Source organism: Alligator mississippiensis, chromosome 4, assembly GCF_030867095.1.
Source record: "Alligator mississippiensis isolate rAllMis1 chromosome 4, rAllMis1, whole genome shotgun sequence".
Taxonomy (NCBI): Eukaryota; Metazoa; Chordata; order Crocodylia; family Alligatoridae; genus Alligator; species Alligator mississippiensis.
In genome coordinates, this window is record NC_081827.1 from 95,402,207 (window position 1) to 95,425,487 (window position 23,281).

Here is a 23,281-nt window from a genome sequence, read left to right on the forward strand (position 1 = left end):
CCCTTGTGGGCGGAAGGGCTGAGTGGGGTACACTTAGTTGGTAGGCACCTGTGGACCGAATAAAATTGCCTGGCGGGCTGGATTCGGCTCACGGACTGTATTTTCCCTGCCCTTGTTCTCGCCACTTTAGTGCAGGAAAACCTATTGCCCAATATCTCTCACTGGGGAAAAGGCTTACCATCCCAAAGTATCATTCATAGTGGGAGTTCTGGGATGGAGCTGTCATCATGTAATTCCTATGCAAGGGACTCACCTGGTTGGGATTCCCCATATCTCCAAATGCAATTATTTATATACTTGGTGCCTTTTAAAAGTATTATATTTCAATCTTCCCTTTGGATCTACCTATATCTATTTTCAAGTTTGTCTATTATAAGCAGAGATCCTGGTTTTCTCTGATTTAAAAAAAAAAAATCCCAAATTTTGGATCCAAAAACATAACCCCAAATCCACATTTTTCCAGGATTAAAATAAAACACCACTAATATATAGATGAATAGAGAGCGGTGTTTCATTTTAATCCTGGAAAAATGTGGAATTTGGGTTCCTTTTTTTCATCAGAAAATTGGGGATTTTTTTTTAAACCAGCAAGGACCAAGATCCTTGATTATGAGGCAGTGAAAAATACTACTTTTATTGGTAGTGTTATGTGTAGAATTTGTGTTGGAAAAAAATCTCCCCTCTCAACCATCCTGCAGATGCTGAAAATCAAAGGTCTTTTCTTATCTAGTTCATTTGCACAGACGGATGTTTGGGGGTGGATTTTTGCCTTTTTGCCTGATTGGAGCATTGGGATCCTGTCAGGTGTTCTGCTTTTCAGGCTAAAATGCATAGTGAAGACAGCTGCTTGATATTGGAGCTGTTCTCAGTGGAGGGGCAAAACGAGACAGAGGCTAAGTATGCCACGGTACACAGTGCATGTCCGAGGGGAATGGCTGGCAGTGCCTTGCCAAGCTGGTACTAACACGATCAGATGGCTGGGAGAGGAAGCTGTGAGACGTTACATGAAAAACAAGCCTGATAATGGGGGCTTTGCCTCTGTAGAAGCAGTAAATTTTTTTGTTCGGAGATGTAAAGGCCGTGGCTTGCTGGATCATGATGATGCCACGGAGGATGTCCTAGAGGACAATGAGTTTGTTGAAGTTGGTAAGCAACCCCAAAATGTTTAACTACGCAGCAGCTGTGCTTGCATAGGAGTCGGTAAAGTGTGTGTATTTATTTGAAAAGTTCTACTGTATTTCTGTGGTAAACCAAGTTTAAGTCTCGTGGGAAAATACTATATGCAATCCCAGTTTAGAGAGCCAGGTTTTAAATTCTACAGCGTGCCCCATCTGGTTAGGCGGATTAGGGGTTGAGTGTTCAATATGGCTTGGATTTTTTTAGATGTTTTCTAGAGTTTGTGTGTGCGCAAACTATGAGCACATTTAATGAGTTTTCTTAAAAGCATACAAAGGTATCTGGGTGGCTATAAGTTTAATATTCTTAATGGTTTATTATGACTAATAACAGAATGTTCCCATCTGGCAGCACAGAACTGGAGAGTGTTTTCATTCTATTTGTATCTTATGTTTTTCCTTCTAGTTATTGAGGGAGATGCAATGTCTCCAGATTATATTCCATCTCAGCCGGATGAAATTTATACGTATCCTTTACTAAGATTTATTTTTTTCATCTTGCAATTGTCTCATGCACAAAAATAGAAACACCATTCTTAGAAACTAGTCGTTTCTTAGGCTTATGTGTCCCTTATTTTCCTTTATGCATCTTCAGATATAGCAAATACCGAGAACCAGGAAAGGTAGGAATCAATAGTATTCTTATTAAAAAATGGTCATATTCTAGTAGTTTGTTGTTGGTTTGGTTTTTTTGTTTTTGTTTTTTTGGGGGGAAAGGGGGTTCAAAAAGGAAGTGAAGTGGAATCCTCTGAACAGTGAAGACCTGATTGCTTTTTTGCCCTGTCGGTGTTCAAAGAAAATACAGTGTCTTTATTTGTCTATGGGGAAGAAAGACACAGTCCCCACAAGATATTTCAGATTGCTTGGCTTGTTTGTAATGTGAACTACATTAGCTTTCAAAGGACTCGGTCAGTTCTACAAACATTAATTATCAAGCATTATGGTAATTACTACAGGGAACAGTTTCACCAACAGTACAGCAGAAGCATTTTGCTCAGCAGTAAACTGCTGCAAGATCATCTGTGACTGTTTAATGCACAGTGTCAACCATTTGTATTTTGCTGGTATTTTTTATTGGCATTGTTGTTATGTGAGATTGTGGGTAAGCTCCGTATCAGAAAAAGCTCACTCTTGAGTTTTCATGGTGTGCTGTGATTTAGTTATCATGGTTTAGAAACTTCATATATATACATCTCTAAGAAATGTCTGTTGTGTAGTATATTTCTTTAGATGGAGACAATTTGACAACAGAAGACTTGGTCAGTTTGGGAAAGGGGCTCTACAAGATCAAGGTAAAGGATTTGAAAAGAATCTGACTTTTGTATGTTTTTGTTTATTCTTGTGCGATTTTTAAGTAGAGGAATAAATAAATGGTGACTGTTTTTTCTAGCTCACACCTCAAGCTGAAGCTAAAGTCAGACAATCAAGAGAGGTTATTGAAAGCATTGTAAAAGAACAGACAGGTATTTGCACTCCTCCCCCCCCCCCATCATTAATTTTGTGTCAGTTTAAATGACTCTGAGTCCTGTTCGTTCTCTGTAACATCTGTTTCAGTTGTTTATGGAATCACTACTGGCTTTGGGAAGTTTGCCCGGACTGTCATTCCAAACAGTAAGCTCAAGTACGTTGTCCATACTTCCTTATTTATTTAAGAAAATGTCTGGAAAAGACCTCTGGATCATTTCAACAGTTTATTTTTAAACATTGCCTCCTGTTTGTTTTTTAAATGTTTTTTTTTTTTCCTTTGTAGGGAACTCCAAGTGAATTTAGTTCGCTCCCATTCTGCAGGTAGTAATAACATTGATTTTGATAGTTTCCTCATCTATAGTGTTATCACAGAGGTTTATAACCTGGAGGTCATTGCTGTCATTGCAGGTGTTGGGAAGCCTTTGAGCCCAGAGAGATCTCGCATGCTTTTGGCTCTAAGGATCAATGTCCTAGCAAAAGGATACAGTGGGATATCCCTGGAAACTCTGCAGCAAGTTATTGATGCATTTAATGGTAAAAGGCTGTTTAGAAATATAATACAACCATTGTTTTATTATTTATGTGAAGGTTGTAGCAAGAGAAACCAACAAACATTGTAGCCCCTTTGTAGTAGACAGTGCATAAGCTCAGTTAGAGACAGTCCATTACATTGTGAGTAGGTCGCAGAGGCAAAGGGTGGGAGAAAAGCATGCAGGGAACAGGGTATTGGGAGCTGAAGCTTGGAGGCTCTGGATGACCTCCCTGCCCAAGATATACGAGGAAGTCAGCTGCAGAACCATATGCTGAATCGTAGTCCAGTGTCTCAAACACTAGCTCAGTCCCTGTGTGCTCTAAAACTAGACTTACAAATGTCAGGGGACAGGAGTATCTAGTGGTGGCACGTCTCAGAGGAGCTAGTTTGCTAGGGAGATGGGGACTGGAAGAGCGAAAAAATGGGACCAATGTGATGTTTAGGGGCAACACTCATTCCCCAGTGCTTCCCTTCCTCCACAAAGGGAGAATAGTTCCAGTTATCACCAGTTCCATCACTATGGCTATTTCAACTTAGTTTTTACCTTTGTTTTTCTCCTATAGCAGTGGAGCTGGTCTGACATGGAGCTCTGCCTTTTTCAGGTTATGTTTGGATTGGAAAGTTCACACCTATTGGAAAAGTGGCGAAGGAGCCTGGACTATATATAGCATAACACACCATTGTTAGCAGCCAACAGTGACTTTGGCTGTCCAACTTGAGGCATTTGCTAAGGGGTCTGAGTTTCTTGTTAGTGCTGAGGACCAGCCCTCTGAAAATCAGAGTTCTTTTATTCCCTCAAGTTGGGAATAAAAGAACCTGTAAGTGAGGTGAACATCCCTAGTGGTGTGTGAAATCTTGGTTGCTACAGCAATACCAAATGGAAATGCTATTGTTGTAAAAGGCATATGTGCCTGTCCATTGCAACTCACTATGTTCAGGGATTTTTAAAACCTTTCGACATCAAACAGTTTGGGGGTAAAACTTAGCGTATACGTTTCTGTCCCAAAGTGAGATTTTTTTATCATACATTTTGAAGCTGTAGCATTTAAAAAGTGTAATGATTGGGTTTCCTCTTGGTTTATAACTGACAAGGAGTCTTATTCCAAGGGAGGAAGACCAGATGGATTGCCCTCGGAAATTAACTTTCTAAAAAACGTGATGCTCACTGATCTTGGGGTTTTGTTTGGGTTTTTTTTTTTTTTTTAAATTAAAACCATCTAACAGTACTTCTGTGTGCATGTATGTGAACGTGTGCCTACAGCGTGGTGGCTGATACCTCAGTCTTGCCACTACAGCAATAAGGTCCACTTATATAAACATCTGAAATGAGGTGGTGAGGATACTCTGGGGGGTTGCCTCAGGACCCTGTTTTAATGGCCAAGGTTTCACCATGGGTGCACAAATAGCTACTAATAAGCCTTTGCTGAAGAGTGGGGGGGATGCCTTGTGGGAGAGATGTGAAAACTAAGAGGAGTAAGATGGTAGCATAGAAGGTCTATCAAAAGAACATGGTTAGGCTTTCAGCAATACATGGCCAGTTTAAAGATGAGTGGGGATGTCATTTGATTTCATTTTCCTAAAGAGGATTCAGCTCTCAAAAATATGATAAGTACTCCCCTGGTGTGTGTGTGTGTGTGTGTGTGTGTGTGTGTGTGTGTGTATGTACATGTGTACATACACACACTATAATTATAATACCATCTCCAAAGGTTGATTGAGATCAGCTACAGTGGCCTATTGGCTCGTTCTTGCCTTGTCTGAGGGTTAAAAAAATGCTCCATGCTGCAAAACCTGTAATAGGGAGCTGGGTATATAGTGCCTTCAGGGACTGAAGCTCCATCCCAGATTTGTTCAGGCAAGTACATGATGCCAGTATGATCTGTATTTGGACTGAGATTTCCAGTGACTTAATCAAAGCCATGTAGTATTTGAGTGAGTTCCAGTTTTTAAAGGATTCGCTTAGGATGAGCCCTTTAACATGATTAAAATAAAAATGTGTCTTTTCTGTTAGTCCCCACCCCATAATTTGGAGATGCTGTGACCTATCTGATGTTTTTCCATTCCATATAGAGCTGGGCTTTCAACCTTAACTCTTGGCTTCTTGTGTTTTTTGGGATTAAGGTACTTTTAAAATCAAAACTGTAATAGGTTTATTTTGCTGAATAAATCCCAGTTGTGTTTTTTCTAAACCACAAACTTTGCATAAAAAGGTATTTTATGGAACTGCAAACAAATCCCAGTTTGCTCTGGAAGAGAAGAATGGTCAAAGTTTTTTATTTAATTGGTCCATATTTCAGTATGCAACTACAAGGTTACCTGAGGAGGATTCTTCCACTTGTGTCTTTGTTTTCAAGAGATGATGGATGGCAGCTCTAACAAAAAATGGATTTCTGTTTTCTCCTTAGCATCTTGCCTGCCTTATATACCCGAGAAAGGAACAGTTGGAGCCAGTGGAGACTTAGCCCCACTTTCTCATCTTGCCCTGGGGTTAATAGGAGAAGGAAAGATGTGGTCCCCAAAGAGTGGCTGGGCTGATGCTAAATATGTAAGATATTGGTGATCAGTACACTTCACCTGTTTCCTTCCATTGGCTTTGGTTAAATAATGGGTATTGTGGGAGGATAGGAGAGAATTTCTGATCAAAAACCACACTATATTCAAAACATTTAAAATCTTGTGTATTTTGTGCACTTCTGACTTATGATTGAAGTATTTGTTTCTGCAATGGACATTGACTTTTAGGGCTGCTGCCAACATTAGTTTGCTGTACAGGACTAATACTGTGGAGAAAGGTAAAACATAATAACAGAATATGCAAACCCATGCATCCTGGATTTGCCACCCTGGGTATTATGTTAATGCCTTCCGATACATGATCTTTTGATACGCAGAAGAACTATGATGCAAGATACTACAGGTACTAGGACCCGGTGTGGTGAAGTGGGAGTCCCTGGCTAGCCACAGGGCTAGCTTCCCACCTGCCTCTGGGCACACCGCCCACCTATCTCGTCTGCCATGCCTTGTTGGTAATTAATTAAGTTGTTCATTAACGCGGGAGACTGTCCATTGTACACCCTGATACTGGTGGGCTATCCTTGGGTCCGTTCCACTCCTATACCGTGGCCCAAGCCTTGCACATGGCATCTCAGGCAGTTAGCTCAACCGTCGCCTTCACCCATAAGCTTTAGCCCCCAACCCTGGGGACCTTCAGCTTCCGTAAGCTCTGGCCCCGTCTCAGGCCCAGTCAGGACCCCAAGCTTCTTAGCTCTTTGTGGGCATCTCTCACGGTGGGCCTCTGGCTCTTTTGACCCTTTCGTCCTGGCTCCAGCATTTACCAGTTGAATACCTCAGCAGGGTTTTCGCCTCCTGCCTGCACTTATGGGTTGGGGTCCCCCATTCCCAGCTCATGCACTCCAAAAGCGTGCCTGGCCCCCAGCAGGCTCAGGCGACTCCAGAAGCTTACCTGGCATACTCTAGTCTGACGTTACAAGTAGCCCACCTGAAGGTGAGGGCTGGGGTTAAGGCGCCGCTACTCGCCTTTCACTGGGGCGATAACTGGCCTGGCATTTCCTGGGGGGTCCCACGCCACTGAGAGCCCCACCAGGCCACCCACTCCCGGCAGGGTGCAGTTTTAGGTCATGCCCAGGACCAGGAGCCTCCAAACCATCCCCTACAGCTCCTGCCCTTAACTCCAGGATGTTGCATGGAGCCTTGCAGCTAAGCAATGTTACTGCCTGCTCCCAGCAGCAAATTACCCTGTTTATATAGGCAGCCATGGATCTAAAATGGCTGCTGCAATTAAGCAACTGCTGGCTGCTGGTTCGGCCCTTAAAGTGGCAGGTACCAACAGTGTCCTGCCATACCCGGGTAGAAAGATAAGATATAATGTTACATTAGCAAAATTTCTGAAGCTAATGAATCTGCCATCTTAAAAACATCAGCTTTGTCCCACCACACCTGAGATGATTCCTCAAGAGAAAGGATTATTGGTGTGGTTTCCAAGTAAAGACTCCAAGGTGACTCCAGACCTGAGGAAAGAGGTGTTGCTAAGACTTCTTCCAAGATTATAATGGTGTTAAGTAGATAAATTTCAGTAAATACATGACTTAAATGTATATTGTTTTCAGTGGATTAATTTGAGTTGAAAGGAATACTTTCAGAATTATGAAGCCCGTTCAGCTGCATTATGAAAATCTATTTTTAAAAATTGTATTCCATCACTGCCATGATAGATCAGTGCTTTGATCCATCCATGAATATCCAAAAAGATAGGGATTTCTAAATCTTTTTCTGTTCTTTACTGGCTAGTATTCTTATGGCCTCATTGATTGCTGAAGCAAAGCAGGGCACTGACCCCAAATCTGCTGATTCCCCATCCAGTAAATTAACCCTAGACTGTCCTTTCTTATTTCAGTGTCCTGGCTGCTTCTGCATCTTTTGTAAGAAGCTGTGCAGTCCCTCTTGTGTTGCTGCTTCTCTTCTTCTCCCAGTCTTCCACGGGTTCTGTTCTTTCAGTTGAGGGGATTTGGATAGGATTCCGATTGCATTTAAAGCAAGACTGTTCCCTAATTTTCTGTAAGAGTTTTTTTCAGGATGTGGAATAACATCATTACTCCTTCATGGTCTTGGACAGCAAACTTTCCAAAGCACTTCCAGACTTTTCTGACTGGGGAATGAGAGTACTGGACAGGACTCTACATTGACCAATAGCTTAAATGTCTATATGCCAAAAATTCCCCTTTTCCTTTCTTGTGCAGTATTGTAATCTGTTCATTAACAAAGCCAAGCCGAAAGTTGAACTGTTTTGCTGATTTCATGCAATCAAATACTTGAAATGCATTTGTATTAAATCTTTAATAAACTACTTTACAGGTGTTGGAAGCCCATGGTCTGAAGCCAATTACCTTGAAACCAAAGGAGGTAAGAAAAAAATGTACTGCTGCCAACTGGTGACAACCCAACCTACCTAATCAGTTGTTGCTTCATGTTTATGACGCCTATATTTTAAAACTGAGTTGAATTAATGATTATTTTAAATCAGGTTTTAGAAGGGAATTACATATTGGGCATGGGGAAACATACCAGAGACCTCATTCTGGGATAAAAGCTATATCCTGCCTATGTGTTAAGGTTGCACTGTTGGAACTCTGTCCTTCTATCGGTGGTAAATGCCATTCATCCACACAAACCTGATGAAGAATGCTTTGCATTCAGAAGCTTGTCCAGCTTTATCCCAAACATGCAGTTTGTCCTATAAAAGATATCACCCAAAATATTCTTTCTGCTCGCATCATTTCTGGACTATCACAGCTGCAGTATCGCTTCATCCACATGCACATTTTCCATTGTCAGTGATTCCTGGGATAACCATCAATGGAAGTTACTCTAACTCTCACTGATACAGACTGACTCTAGTCAGGAGCTAAAGTGGTATAATACTAGTATGTACACATCCCATTTTCGTAGCTACTATAAAGCAGTGCAAACCATCCTCTCGCTGTTATTCCACACAGCACCAGACTCTGCAGAACTGACCTATCTGGTCACTCTTTTAAGTTTCACTGCTCTGGAGTCATCTCAGCCATCTATTACCAGAAATATAGGATTTTTAGGTGGATTTTTGCCACCATGAATGTAAATATATGTTTAAATTTTAGATTATGTATTATGGGGGCCAGAAGATATTTTGATTTGGTAGTTGATAAAAAGAAACATATTTGTGACTTGAAAAACACACATTTTAAAGATGTTCATGTGCACTAGCCAGCATTTGCATGGTACAGATATTTACTGGCGTGAACGTATGAATCTGTTTACTCCATAAAACCCCCACTGATAAAATCTTACTAGTTTCTAAGCATAAATCTTTGTGTGCATATGTGATACTCTTGCTCTAACAGTAGAGCATACTCATTGTGTAAAGCTCACCGTACCTGCAGCAAGAGTTCTAATTTAATGTCCACTAAAGTTAGTGGGAGGTCTCCCATGATCTTCCTAGGTCTAGTGGTTGATGCATACCTAATTGTTAAAAATTGCTATGGTTCAGGCAATCGATGGCTTATCTATACTAAAAATAACCAGATAGCTGAGATAATTAGCATCTGTGTACCTTTTCTGATTCCGCTTAGGACAATTTAGGAAATTGAGAAAAAGCCTTTATTTCACTGGCACAGGGCATGAGAATTAAAGTAACAAACTGCAATGGGCTTCCTTCAAATAAAAGCCTGCTGTCTTTTTGAAGGGTCTGGCTCTTATCAATGGAACACAGATGATCACCTCTCTGGGATGTGAAGCAGTTGAAAGAGCCAGTGCTATTGCTAGACAAGCTGACATAGTTGCTGCACTTACACTTGAGGTCCTGAAGGGTACAACTAAAGCCTTTGATACTGGTTGGTACTGAATTTTTAATGTACTTCATTTACTGAATGTTCATTTGCTCCTGTTGGCAGCAGTTCGTGAAGAGAAGACTAGAGGGTAAAGATCACTTTTGTTCTAATAGATATTCATTCAGTGCGTCCACATCGGGGGCAGATGGAGGTGGCTTTCCGATTTAGATCGCTTTTGGATTCGGATCACCATCCATCAGAAATAGCAGGTGATTAAGCTTTCTTTCCTGCCTGGCAAGATGACTGTTTGATGTATAGGGTAGTCTGAGGACTTTCAATGATGCATGTAATTTTTTAATTCAAGAACTCTTTTTTTTTTTGCAGAGAGTCACAGATTTTGTGATAGAGTCCAGGATGCATATACAATGCGCTGTTGTCCTCAGGTAAAAAGTAATTTTCCCCTCCCTCATGCAAGGATAGGCCAATGATGCTGAAATCCCAATTTCAGTTTAATATCAATTATGTGTTGGCCATCTCCTTTAAATTACATTATCTTATGGTTCTCTCCAACACGTGTAGATCTTGTGCTGGGTCCATGTTCAGGAATGAATTCAATATGTGTTGAACTCTGTCCGGCGCTATTAAAACAAAACTCTTCAGACAGTCAGTCATGGGGATCAGAAGGCATTTTGTTTTGGTAGTTTAGAAAAAAAGTAATATATTTATGACTTAAAAAGCATAGGTTTTATGTGTTTAAGCAGTAAATGCTTTGCCTGTGTAAGGAGTTAAACAACGCTAAGATTTCTAAGACAAGGGGTTTTCTAAGTTTAACTCCCTAAGAACATTTACTGCACTACAGTCTATTGGCTAAACTTTAATTACCATTTATTTTCACTAAGAAGATGTTGTTATAGCTAAGGAGAAAACTAATGCCCACAGGTGAAGCAGATACATTTGTATCATCATCATAATCATATTAAGTCAGCTCTGAAGACTATAGTATGTCCAGCACCCCCAAGTTTTCATGAAAATGAAAATCCTTAGCCGTCTAGAGGGGCAGAGTCTGAGCACCGTAAAGCATGGGTGCGCTGCTAAACCATGGAGTTATTGAAGGTCAGCATCCTGAAGATGAGTCCACGTAGAAATGTCCTCTTGTTTCTTTTAGGTCCATGGTGTGGTGAATGATACAATAGCTTTTGTAAAGGGCATAATCACAACTGAAATTAATAGCGCAACAGACAATCCTGTATCCTTCCATTTGTTTGGTTTTTTTATAAAATTTTGTTTGGTTCCTTTTTTTCTTCCTTCTAAATAAATATTTGCTAACAAGGTAGTAAATTCACTGTAGACCTTCCAGTCCAATGGGCCGCCAAGGTTGCCAACAGCCCACATATCTGGTATAACTATGGTGGCCCTGAAGTAGCAAATCACTTAGTCAGTGGGACTACCTACGCTTTAAAGCAGGAGTGTCAAACTCATCTGGCCTCATGGGTCCATGGTCCTCAGGGGCCAGATGATAGGGGTGTGCAAAGCGGGCCCTATTCAATTTGGATTCGGATTTGGCCAGTATTAGGAACAGTGATTCAGTTTGTTGATTTGGATCACTGTCCCTGATTCGATTCGGCTGAATCCAAATCTAAAGATTCGATGCTGATTCAGAGAAGTTTTTTCTACAAAGCTTGAGGTAGCAGGTGTGAATCATGATTTTTGCGATGCTGGGGTGCATGGAGTGTCTCACAGGCATACTTGGCGGACGGGTCTGTCGGGGAGCGCGCAGGGAGCTCCCCCCATGTCCCTCCGGCTCAGCGATCGGCCACAGTGGGACCCCAGGTGCCCCTCCAGGCCCAGGAGGCAAGCTGGGTGGGTGCAGGGGTGCAGGGGAGCCTCCAGGCCCAGGAGGCAAGCTGGGTGTGTGCTCCCCCAGCAGACCCAGAAATGGACCAGAAGTGCTTCTGGTCCACTTCTGGGTCTGCTGCTGAGCACGCTGGAGAACCCCCCGTGGTCATGTGGGATGTTCCATGCGCCCCAGCATCACAGCACTCATGAGCCCCTGCTACCTAGAGGTTTGTAGAAAAAAAATTTAAAGCTGTGTCTATATCCGAATCTCCAAATCTCTCCGAATCAATTTGGAGGGTTCCAATTCGATTCGGAGAGATTAAAGGGTCCTCTGATTTGATTCGGATTCAGAGATTTGGCCACCAAATCAGGCCAAATCTCTGTCGAATCAAATTAGGGACTGAAGCTTTGCGCAGCTCTACTAGATGAGTGCCACGGGGCTGGTGCATGTGCTGGATCAGGCTCATGGACCTCATACCTGCATGCCTGATCCAGTGTAGGGTGTATCTGGGGTGCCAGCCCAACCAAGTGCCATGGGCAGCACAGCCTGGGCCTCAGCCTGAGCAAATGTCATGGGCAATGCAGTCCAAGACGGGCCCCAGGCAGCACTATGGGCTGGGGTGGACTCAGGAGGGGCAGAGTGATGCAGTTGCACCCCACTTTGATTCTTGTTTCACCCAAAGTTTAAAACTAACTGCCTGGCAATGGCAGTAGTAATGAAGACCACTGAGGTCCTGGCTCATTATAATACACCTGATTCCTTCTAAGCTCTTCATTCCACAGGTGTTAACAACCCTCTCTTCCTCTTAATGGTCTTGAGTGGTTCCACTAATCAAGCTAGCATTTGTTCTGCAATTCTGCTGTCTGTTTGCTGCTCCCTGTAAAGTAGCTTCTATTTCAGAGCCTTGCTTTTAACTCTGGCCTGTGGGCCGGAGGTTCAGCACATCTGGGTTAGACGAGCATTGGTCAGTAATTGTTTAGATCCTGTGGATCCTTCTTTGCCTCCGGGCAAAGAAATGGACTCAGTCACTCTCAAGGTCCTTTCCTGTCCCATTTTCTATGATCCTGTCTCGTCCATTTTATAAAAGACTCTCTTAAGCTGTATCTCTTTAATGAAAAAGTTGGGGCCTGGGTTTGGAGTTTGGGGTTTTTTAGCATATTCTGAAAAGTGAATGTGCAGATGTGATACTGTGTGTGTGTGTGTGTGTGTGTGTGTAATAAGCACCTATTCTTTCTTCATTCAAGTAGGGTATTCATATTCTTCAGAGATATATGTACTTATGAAATGCTTTATTCATGTTTCCACCTTAACTTAGTTTTAAAGATGGTTTTTGCTGACAGGGGAGAGACTGTTTCTGGGGGAAATTTTCATGGTGAATACCCTGCAAAGGTAATTAAGCATTTGTTTGAATGTTATTTTCAGATTTGTTTTTTAAATAGTTGATTAAATAGAGCAAGGTTCTCTCCTAGGCTCTGGACTACCTGGCGATCGGTGTTCATGAACTAGCTGCAATTAGTGAAAGGAGAATTGAAAGACTCTGCAACCCCTCACTCAGTGAGCTGCCTGCCTTTCTCGTCACTGAAGGAGGTCTGAACTCTGGTTTCATGATTGCACACTGCACAGCTGCAGCCCTGGGTGAGTTCATTAAAGGCTTAAGCAGTATTGACAAGGGGGCAAATTAGAAAGTTCAACTTACCTTGGGGACTGAGTTAGTGGGGATGTCCCTATGAAGCAAGGGGCAGATCCTTTGTGGGCTTGACGCATACGACCTTTGGGCTGTATCCATCTTGGGGAGGTGGGTCATCAGGTCTGCATGGTTTCTCTGTGGCCAGAGGACTTGTATCAGGATCTGCCCCATAGGGCTTCTCACTGTTTCTCTGAGAGCTGTCGTGCTGTCATGGCCAGCACTCATGGAGTTTCTGCTCCTTACCTGCCGTCCAATTTTTGCTTTTTGGATTGTCGTTTGGCGCACAAATCAGCAGCAGAGTGGTGATGTTAGCTCCTACATACTGGCCATGCTGACACAGTAGTTCTGGCAGCTGTGTCAAGAATCTCTGTGGGCTGTATTTGGAGGTAGGTTATCCAGATCTGACACACCAACTCATTTAAGTTTGTTACCCATGCTTTAAAGTAGGGGTGTCAAGGATACAGGCTGGATCCAGCCTGTAGTGCTGTATCATCTGACCTCTAGTGCTGACTGAGGGTCTTGGACTGAACCCACATGCTGTATGTAACACGTGTCAGACTGGCCGTATGCGTGCATGAGAGACTGGGTCCAGGATGTAAACTACACATGGCACCCATACCAAACCAGAAATCTCCTCAGAGAAATGGCTCTCAGCTCTTACAAATAACACTTGCTTCCCCTTACCTCCAGATATCCAGATGTTGGGTCCTGAATGTTGAGTACAGCTGCAATTATTTAGAATCACAGGGCTGGTTCCTGCAATGAATTATGCATGTACTTAGCATTAAGCATGTGAGCAGTCCCGTTGATTTCAATGTGGACACTTGTGATCCTTAAGGAATATGGAGCCACTTATATTCCTCCCTCTTCAGAGAGTTGGTGACTTCCCACCCACTTAATGAAGCTCTGCATTCTTAAGGCTCAGTATCTTCATCTGACAGCCAGATACATAAGTCAGTCCAAAGTCCTATAGGATCTTAAGATTTCCAGGCACAGTACAGTAAGGACCAACATAAAGGTGAGCATATTATTTCTGGAAGAGATGAGGAGAAAGTGAAAAGAAAGGGAAGAGAACAGGCAAAGGAATCAAGGATGGTAAATAAAAAAGGGCTTAATCAGTTGTGCAACAAAAAGTTCCACTGTTGTGTTTTTGTAAGGGAATTCAGAAATAAATGACTCCAGCCACAAGTGTGGGAAAGAATGCTGCCAGGTTAGCAAGCATGGAATGTATTGTGAATGTAAAGTAATGCTATGCATTTAGTTCCATTAACAGATTCAACACATTCACTCAAGCCCACAAACTAAATAAGTGTAATGAGAGCTGCCTCTCAGCTCCCCACAGGCCTTTTCTCAGTGGTGGGCAGTACTTTGCCCCTCTGAATCCCCCAGTTTGAAGACCTTGACGATCTCATCAAGTTCAAAAACACAAGATTTATGAGAGATGCAAGGCTTTTTTTGGTAAATCTTTTATTGGATCAGCATATAGTTGGGAAAGATGTTGAATGAGCTTTCAGGCATCAGGGACCCTGAGACCTGAGGAAGGGCACCTGATGTCGGAAAGCTTGTCCAACAGCTCTCAGCTATGCAGTTAGTCTGGTAAAAGATATCTAAAAGAGCCTTGTCTCTGCCATATTTTCTGGACCATCCCAGGTACAACAACTCTGGAAAACTACCTCAAACTTTGAGTATACAAAATACAGAAAGCCTATATAACAGGAGGTTCTTTGGGGATCCATTCCCAGACCTACATGACTATTTACACAAAGGTACACATCATCTGTGTTTCATCTCCTAGTCCCTATTCCAGGGGAGGCTGGTCCCTATGGTCTTAAAAGCAGAGTTTTGGCAACAATAAAGTGCTCTTTTATAAAGAGGGTTAAGGCAACTATAATTCAGCCCTTCTGAAAATATTTCCCCTTTAGAGTACACACTATCAGGCTGTTTATCATTTTTCATTAGATAGCTTGAGAGCTTTTCTCCTGGATTTTTAGTAGACTTTCTAAACCTTTTGTATGAGTCCTCTCTACACCTACTGCTCTCAAATACATCTTCTAGTGCACAGTGTTCTAGGATATTCAGTACATATTCTAGTACCTTAGACTCAGGTGCACCGCAAATAAAAGATATTATTGATAGATTCATAGATTGATAGAAGTTTGGGCCAGAAGGGATGTTAGCAAATGATTGAGTCCAACCCTCTGCACTGGGCAGGAAAGAACACTGGGGTCAGATGACCCCAGCCAGGTGTATGTATGTCTAGCCTCCTTTTAAAGACCCGCAAGGTAGGGAAGAGCACCACCTCCCTTGGAAGCCCATTCCAAATGTTGGCAATTCTTACCGTAAAAAAGTTCTTCCTGATGTCTAACCTAACTCTGCTCTCTGTCAGTTTGTGGCCATTGTTCCTAGTTACTCCAAGGGGTGCCCTGGTAAACAGAGCATCTCTTATTCCTTGCTGTCCCCCCCGATGTAGATGGCCACAAGAGCACCTCTCAGCCTCCTCTTGCAGAGGCTGAAGAGATCCAGGGCACTTAACCTCTCCTCATAGGGCTTTGCTTGCAGGCCCCGAACCATACAAGTGGCCCTCCTCTGAACCCTCTCGAGGTTGTCCACATCCCTCTTGAAGAGTGGCACCCAAAACTAGATAGGTCATCTCGAACTCTTTATCACCCTCTTCCTTTGCCCCACTTTCCAGGCATCTGTTCCATTACCATGTGAATACCTAGTTCTCTCCATTCTTCAAAACTGTCCTCCCACTGAGGACTTGGCTGACAACCTTTCCAGGCATATTGCCTTTGGTAAAGGCTGTTCCTATTCTGGGATTGCTTGCATTCCTCCACCACATGTTTCATTATCTAGGAGCTATAAGAAATTGTAAAGGATGCATTGATTGACTAGTGCAGCAGGTACTATGAGCTTTAGTGTGCCTTGACATTAGCCTAGATCCTCTCTTCCTGGGTAAGAACCTTAGCAGGTTTGCTGTGAAATGAGTAGAATATTATGGACCAAGGTAGTTTCAACTCTCTTTTCTTTAACCCCTTTCTTTTAAGGTATGAAGCCATCTTCTGAAATCACCTGCTGAGGTGCAAATCCACTATCATGCTGCTTTGCACTTGCATGTTACAGTGAATTGCTTTAGATCAGAGGTGTAAAGTATTCATCTGGCTTTGACTTCTTCAGAGCACCTAGTTGATTGCAGGACACTAACCAGATAAGCTTCATCAAAGCTAAGACGTATCTTGTTGATGAGGGAGACCTATTCAGAATCTGTCCCTGTTTTTCAGTAGGATTTTGTTAGTTTGGCCTTTTCCATTTTTCTAGACTGAGGATAAAACAAAATGCTGTGCATTCCTGATAAACACGATGCTGGTCCTGAAGTAATAGATGGGGTAGATAAGGAGCTCTGCCCCCCCCCCCCCCCAAAAAAAAAAAAAATATCCCAGTGATATCTTCTAGATCCATAAGCATAGTGGACCTCAGGGATCTCTGGGCCTCCTTATAGTAGCTGGTGACTCCAACTAGTAGTCCAGTGCAGAAACCAATACCAAACCACATGACATCTTGGAAATCACAGTTCACATATGCAGCAGGAACAAATAAAAAGTTAAATAATGTGTTATTCCAGGAAAGGGGTAAATTGGAAGGGGAGGAGAACTGACAGTGGAACCAAGGTTGTTAAATAAGCAAGGACCCATCTCAACCCTGCAACCAAAATAAGCCCACAAACAAATTCAATAAAGTGAGAACTTTACATACATTACATGTACTTCTATACATTCAGGAGGCAGGGCTGGAGTTCCATGTAGTATCTCTTGGTGGGAGACTGCCAGCCCTCCCTTCCAGACTCTGGCTTCTTGTGCAGGGAAGGACTACTGCATTCAGCATTGGCTTTCAGTCAGCATGGGCACAGCAAAATACTCCTTATTGTTATGTGCTGTTATTTTTTTAGCTCTCCCTGTTCATCTCCAGTGCCTTTGTATGTAAGTCAGCATTAACCGTTCTCCCAAGCATATTGAGCAAGATGATTTCAGCTGTCACTTCAGAAGTTCTTGCACCCACATTTGCCTGCCACCTACTTAGCTGGAAATTCTGATCACAGCCTTCATGTCAACCTAACTTGCAGGACGACAGCATTGAAGGGGGTGGAGTAGAGGAAGCATCCCCATCGTGCACAGAAGGGTACAGGGAAGAAGGAAGTGGAACTGCTCAAAGCAGCTGAATTGCTGCTGCTGTTCCCACCTCCTTGCTCTCTTTCTCTGAGGTTGCTTGAAGTGCTGCTTTGTGCAGCTGTTGTGATTGGCTCCTCTACCCCAGAAGGCGGGCAACAGGAGCAGGCAGCAAATCAAGTAGGGATTTTCAGAAGTTTGCAGGAGGCCAACATGCTTTATGCCATCATGAGATTGCCTTCAGTCCCAGTCTGAATTCTCAGCCAAAACCCAAGTCTTGGCAACACTGCTAGCCTCTTTGCGGGCAGCTCTGTTTGGTCGCACTGTTTTTACCAAGGTCAGCTCATATAGTCAGCCATGTGCAGGCTTTCAGGAGCCTGCTGTTGTTTCCTCAAGCATGCCAACTGGCTTGTGGCCCAGTCCTGACAAGCTGTGTGTTGCTCTCCAGCACCTGGGAAGAGAGCATCTTGGTTGCAGTCAGTCAGTGTTGCTCTTGGAGCTCTGGAGCTCCCCAGCTGGCAGGGAGGCTGTAGCTATATTCTATTTGAATGGCTTCTAAGTGAAAAATCTGGGACCAAATGGAGCCTGAGCACTGTGAAAAGAGCTTCATTTCATCTCTCCTCAAGTGAGAATGGATTTTACCAACTGAGCCCCCTCCTGCAAGTACAAATGTTTGGTTTGATCCTACAATCCCTTCTTAGTCAAAAACTCTCATTACTATTGGGGAAGATTCAGGGGAGCCAGAATTGTGTGACTGGGCCTGTTGTGAGTTTTGCAATGGGGTATGGACAGTACAGTCTTGAAACAGACCAACCTGCTCTTGGGATGATTGAACCAACGGCTGTCATCCTTGATCTAGCACCAGGGGAGGTTGACATTTACAGAGAGAGTTTGCACAGTGCTCATTAGAAATGGCTTGATGCATCAGCTGATAGTCTCAATCATTCCTCCAGCTATACCTTGGATAGTATGTTGGACAAAAAGAAACTGGATAAACTGATCCCTTTGGAAATGCCAAAATGCTTGTTCCTGAAGCAGCAGACAAGACCATTTTCCAGACCTGTACTACTTCCACTGTTCAAGCTTGCTTCTGTGTTCTTCAGGGACTCTTTTACAACTGCAAGTTTGGTAGGCTTGACCCTGCAAACCATAAACTGCAAGAAGTGAGGGTCACCTGGAAAGGTCTGATGTGAGGTGGTCAGAAACTGAACTTGTCCAAGAAGAAGGAGAAGACTGAAGACAGCTCTAGACTATTTAGCTGGAATGGGTCAAATGGGGAAACAGAATTATTTAAAGTATACAATTGTATCCCACTCTAGGCCAGATATCCCAAGGCTTAGTACCAAAGGAGCTGGAAGAAAAAGTAGTCCTTGTATTTTCCTGGTTCTGGAGTCAAAATAGAGTGCTGTGGTCCCTACCATAAGTTAAAACATCCTCATGGACATTTGAAGAGTTAATTCTGCCAGTACTGTAGCAAGGTTGGTGCCAGTGGGCACCGTGCATCCTAACAGAAGAGGGTGCCAAATAACATAGAAGTAATGGTACGCAGCAGCACATAATGGGGCACTCTACATATGACCTACACTGGGAATCAAAGTTTGAATTTTTGGCTTGTAGAGATGGTCTGGCCATCCCTTCTCTGTCACAGGAATATTCCAGTGGCTCCCAGGCAGAATGGGGGTGGACAAGCAAGAATAGAAGATTAGTGTTAATACTGGGCTTAGCAGTACTATATATTTTGAATTAATTTTTCATATACATTTTGCTTTTTATAGTTAGTTTCATATCAGCATCTGAAGACCCCTAATGACTGCCATCTGTAGAGGCAAAATAATAGATACAGCAGATGACTTGGTCAAGCCACAGCAGTGCTGCACACTTGCAATGCTTCATTGTGTGCACTGAATTAGATGTGTTTCTCACTGCAGCATCTTTCAGATGTATCTGTTGTTTCTAGCACCTCTTTGCCTACACAGTGTACCATTTAGTCATGTTGGACTTTTGCAGTTTCTGAGAATAAAGCCTTGTGCCACCCCTCTTCTGTGGATTCTCTCTCAACCAGTGCTGCTACAGAGGATCATGTGTCCATGGGAGGATGGGCTGCAAGAAAAGCCTTGAGAGTTATTGAACATGTTGAACAAGGTAAAATTGAGACCTGATTGTACAGAGATCTTTTGTATCGTAACTGGATTAAAACTAAGAATGATTCCTTCTAAATGTCATTATTTTAAGCAAGTAGACACTTTGGTAATGCCAAAAATGTTTTTAAGGTAAGTTCTTAAATAGTTAGTTTTACTCAAATCTCTTTCTAACAGGTATGATTCAGGTGAATTGCATTGAAACAGAACTACTTAATAATATGACAGTCAGCCAAAATTTTTCCATTCTTCATTAATTAGAGATGAAAATGGCATCTTTTGACAGTAAAAATTTTAGTTGTTGCTGGAAAGACATTAACAATATATAGCACAAAAACAGCATATGTACCTTGGTTTATATAGGTTTACACCAATGGGTGCTTCGGCAGTCAGATTCTATAAAATACAAAATATTGTTTGTCATGCTCAGGAAAGTGAATGTGCAACTGAAGAATACAATATTTCTTTGATAAAGTTTTCCTTAGTTTAATTTGGCCCTTATGAATGTGAGGGATTAATTCCACTAGTTCATCAGGTGAGACAAGGACAGAGGCTGTGCAATTTTTTCCAGTACACATTTGTTTGAAAACTCTTTTCATGCTGCCAAAGAGCTCTGAGAAGTGGGCACAAAGGAACTCCAGACCTGAACCCCCAAGTTCCCTTGAGTGTTTTAAACCTGGATCTGACTTTTACAGCTTAGGCCCATCTCCATATTTCATCTGGCCTTAAGGCTGCCTCTTTTATTGGGTGTTGAAACAAAGATAACTTGAGAGATATTTTTAGGAGCAGTAAGCATCTATCACAGCTGAGTACAAAAGGAACTGTGATTGCCTAGCACCTTGAAGAATCACACTTAACATCTCTGAGTATCCAAATAAGAGACTATTTAAAAGTGCTGGACTTTTGCCTCTGTTTTCCTGTTTGTAAATAGGCCTCTTATCTGGCTGCCTTCCCCAGTATGCCACATGGATCAATTAGTATTTGCATAGCACTGAAGAGGTGAGGGCCTAAGTATGATCAATAATCATACCACACTCCAATTAGAAATGCTCTTCAACTGTAAACTCGTAATGAATTGTACATCCTGAAAATCTCTGTCCTACCTTTCGCTGTTTGGTTTCCTAGTGTTGGCAATTGAACTTCTTGCAGCCTGCCAGGGCATTGAGTTTCTACGCCCCTTGAAAACAACTACCCCATTGGAGAAAGTCTATGACCTTGTGCGCTCTGTTGTAAGGTAACATCAAATAAATGTTTCCCAGAGGTTACAGTTTTGAAGCCCTGCTAACTTTGGTGGTGGTTAATGTTTGGCCAATGTTCTCAACTTGTCTCCTTTCAGGCCTTGGATGAAGGATCGCTTCATGGCTCCGGACATTGAGGTGACTCACAGGCTCCTTGTAGACCAAGAGGCATGTGTTGATATTCGGCATTTGTACAATAGAATTGATCCTTTGGGAAGGACCGTGCCATTTTCCCTTTAAAATGTCCCTCAGTGTTATCTTTCACAGAAAGAAGACTATTCTTACCCTTCCATGTGCAGTTTTATTGCCAGATCTTCTGAAGAAAACATATGGAGATCGTTTGGGTTAGAGCAGTGATTTTCAACCACAGTGCCATAGCACCTGAGGGTGCTGAGAGATCCTTTTAAGGGTGACACAATTCCTCACAATATTAATAGTGCTAGGTGTGCCAATGGCTAATGGTGTTAGGATTGACAAGATCAACTGCAGTATTTTAAATAGGTATCTATAGTGTCAAAAACATTTTGGATCTGTTGTGGTCTTTCTGAGCTCTTTGCAACAGAAGAATTGCTTTATTATGTTTCAGTAGCCAAGAAAACAAGTGAACAAGTTGGCAAGTGAAAGAGGGTGCCTTGAATATAAAAAGATTGAGAACCACTGGCTTGAAGTTTTAAAGTGACACCTACATTTTAAATGATATATTAAGAAACACATTTCCTCAATTGTATTCTTAAGAATGGCTTAGATAACAGAACTTTACAGATAAAGATCGAAACTCAGTTTTTAAACTTCCAGATGGCAGGCCCTACATCCATGCCAAACTCCACTGAAGACAGCAAGACTCTGGGTGCTGGTCAGGCAGAGTGGATCCACTCTTCTCATTGTTGTTTTGGGTCCAGAATCAGGGAATAGGAAGGAAAGAAGGACAGTCCTATCCTCAGCATGAGAATGAAGAGGAAAAAGCATTTACTGGGACATCTATTAACACAGGCCAGCTGTTTGGGTTTTTTACACTATTAAAATAAAAACCAGAAGAATTAGAAAGAGAAGTAGGTACTGATCAGACTCTTTGCAACCCTATAGACTCTAACAATCTACCTTTCTCACAGTCTTAGAGGAGTCAAGGGGAAAAAGGGAAAACCTTTCAACTTCTAGTTTCTCTTGTAAATTCCACTCCAGCATCTTCTCATATCTGTTACCAACAGCAATGCTTTCCTTCTTCTCTGGCATCCACCCACTCATTCTAAACAACTTTCGCTGCTTGTATGACGAGGTGATTTCCAGTGAGGCATCCCTAATATCCCTTATCTCTCCTACTTCATCATCATCTTCATCATTTGGGCCACCAGAGAAGGTGTAGATCTCCAAACTGACAACACTAATCCTGCCTCTCTGGGGCAGTGGTCATTTCTTGTCCCCTCATACTTGTGCTCAGGTGTCAAATAAATCTCCAGTCACCATCTCAGAACTTGTGCCTATTTCTGGGGTTCACATGGTTATTTATAACTTCTGGTTATTCCCCTGTACTGGTTGCAGGGAGGTTTCTAAACTTGTGTATTGACATCTAAGTAGAAATATGAAGTCACTCAGTCTGTATTCCTGACTGTCATTTCTCTTTCTGTCCTGTAGGTTTGGAAAGTAGCTGAACCTTACATTGAGAAATACAAAAGAGAACATATTCCTGAATCAAGACCCACTTCACCTACAGCTTTTTCCTTGGGTTCCTTGATGGTAAATGATAAATGTGTTGAGCAGGAGGATAATGATGTTCAGGAAAAGCTTTAAACGTTCAGTTAAGTCTGATATAGAGAAACATTCCTTCCAATGCTTCCTTTGAGGGACATTATTTCATGCCCCCAGAAAAATCATATTTATGTCAACGAATTGATTGAAAATCTGTGGATGACTGAGAAATTATTTGCCAGTTTCTCCACCTGTAATAAAGCAGTGTGGCGTTATAGAGTGGTTTAAGTTGAATAGGATGTATTGCAACAACAAAACTTAAAACGGTTGGCTAAATTAAAATGTATTTGTACAACTGATGATTTCAGGGGACTTGCATCTACCAGTTCCAGCTCTGAATTTGGACAAATGAGATTAAAGATGGTACAATTGGCTTCAGTAGCAATATGCCAAACCCTACAGTACTTGTCTGGGTAAAACTTCTGTGAAAGTAAATGGGATCTTAGCTGAAGTGCTGTGTGATTTGGGTTAATGCTTTTATTTACTATGTATAAATATAGGTGGAACACACTTCTTCATATTATGTAGTTGGTAACTATAATTGCAGAATTTTATTGGGTTACCACTTTCTTACTGATTGAATGTTATTTAAATAAAAATAAGTTCTTCCTGTGAATAAACCTAGTTATTTTTATAATTTGCTCATGTGCTGCAGTTGGTATAATACAGTTTTTTAATTCCAGGGCTTTGCAGTTGGAGAAAGCCAAATTGCTTAATACTTTACCCTACTGAAAATTAAAAAAGGATATTTTAAGCAAGTAATTTGATTTTGGTTTTGATTCTGTTCATCTTAAACAGAATTGTGTCACCCTTCAGGAATGGGTATACTTTTTGTTTCTTTTTCTATTCTCATTGATGTCAGTATAATTGAGGATTGGAACCAAGCGACCTCAATTTCATACTTCAGTCCATCTGGATGGTCCCACTCTTGGGTCAGCGGCCTGTCTGACATTCTGCATTCCAACAGGACCAGAG

The 23,281-nt window shown here is 42.1% G+C and overlaps 1 protein-coding gene across 3 annotated transcripts; it reads left to right on the forward strand.

Annotated features, from left to right (window-relative positions):
* The first annotated feature begins 767 nt into the window (after positions 1–767).
* Positions 768–23,068, forward strand: LOC102565766 (histidine ammonia-lyase). 3 transcript variants are annotated; one of them, XM_059726345.1, is made up of 20 exons: positions 772–1,146; positions 1,582–1,642; positions 1,771–1,798; positions 2,393–2,467; positions 2,566–2,638; positions 2,730–2,796; positions 2,926–2,963; positions 3,051–3,176; positions 5,580–5,719; positions 8,047–8,094; positions 9,416–9,563; positions 9,674–9,769; positions 9,885–9,943; positions 10,666–10,746; positions 12,661–12,726; positions 12,807–12,972; positions 19,195–19,329; positions 20,451–20,559; positions 20,662–20,731; positions 22,193–23,068. In XM_059726345.1, the coding sequence occupies exons 1-20, from the start codon at positions 900–902 to the stop codon at positions 22,346–22,348; spliced, it is 1,989 nt and encodes a 662-aa protein (XP_059582328.1). In that variant the 5' UTR covers positions 772–899; the 3' UTR covers positions 22,349–23,068. The 3 variants fall into 3 exon arrangements, with proteins under 3 accessions (XP_059582330.1, XP_059582329.1, XP_059582328.1); XM_059726346.1 differs by lacking the exons at positions 20,451–20,559; positions 20,662–20,731 and having other exon boundaries at positions 770–1,146; positions 22,193–22,237; XM_059726347.1 differs by lacking the exons at positions 19,195–19,329; positions 20,451–20,559; positions 20,662–20,731 and having other exon boundaries at positions 768–1,146; positions 22,193–22,237.
* The last annotated feature ends 213 nt before the right edge of the window (positions 23,069–23,281 follow it).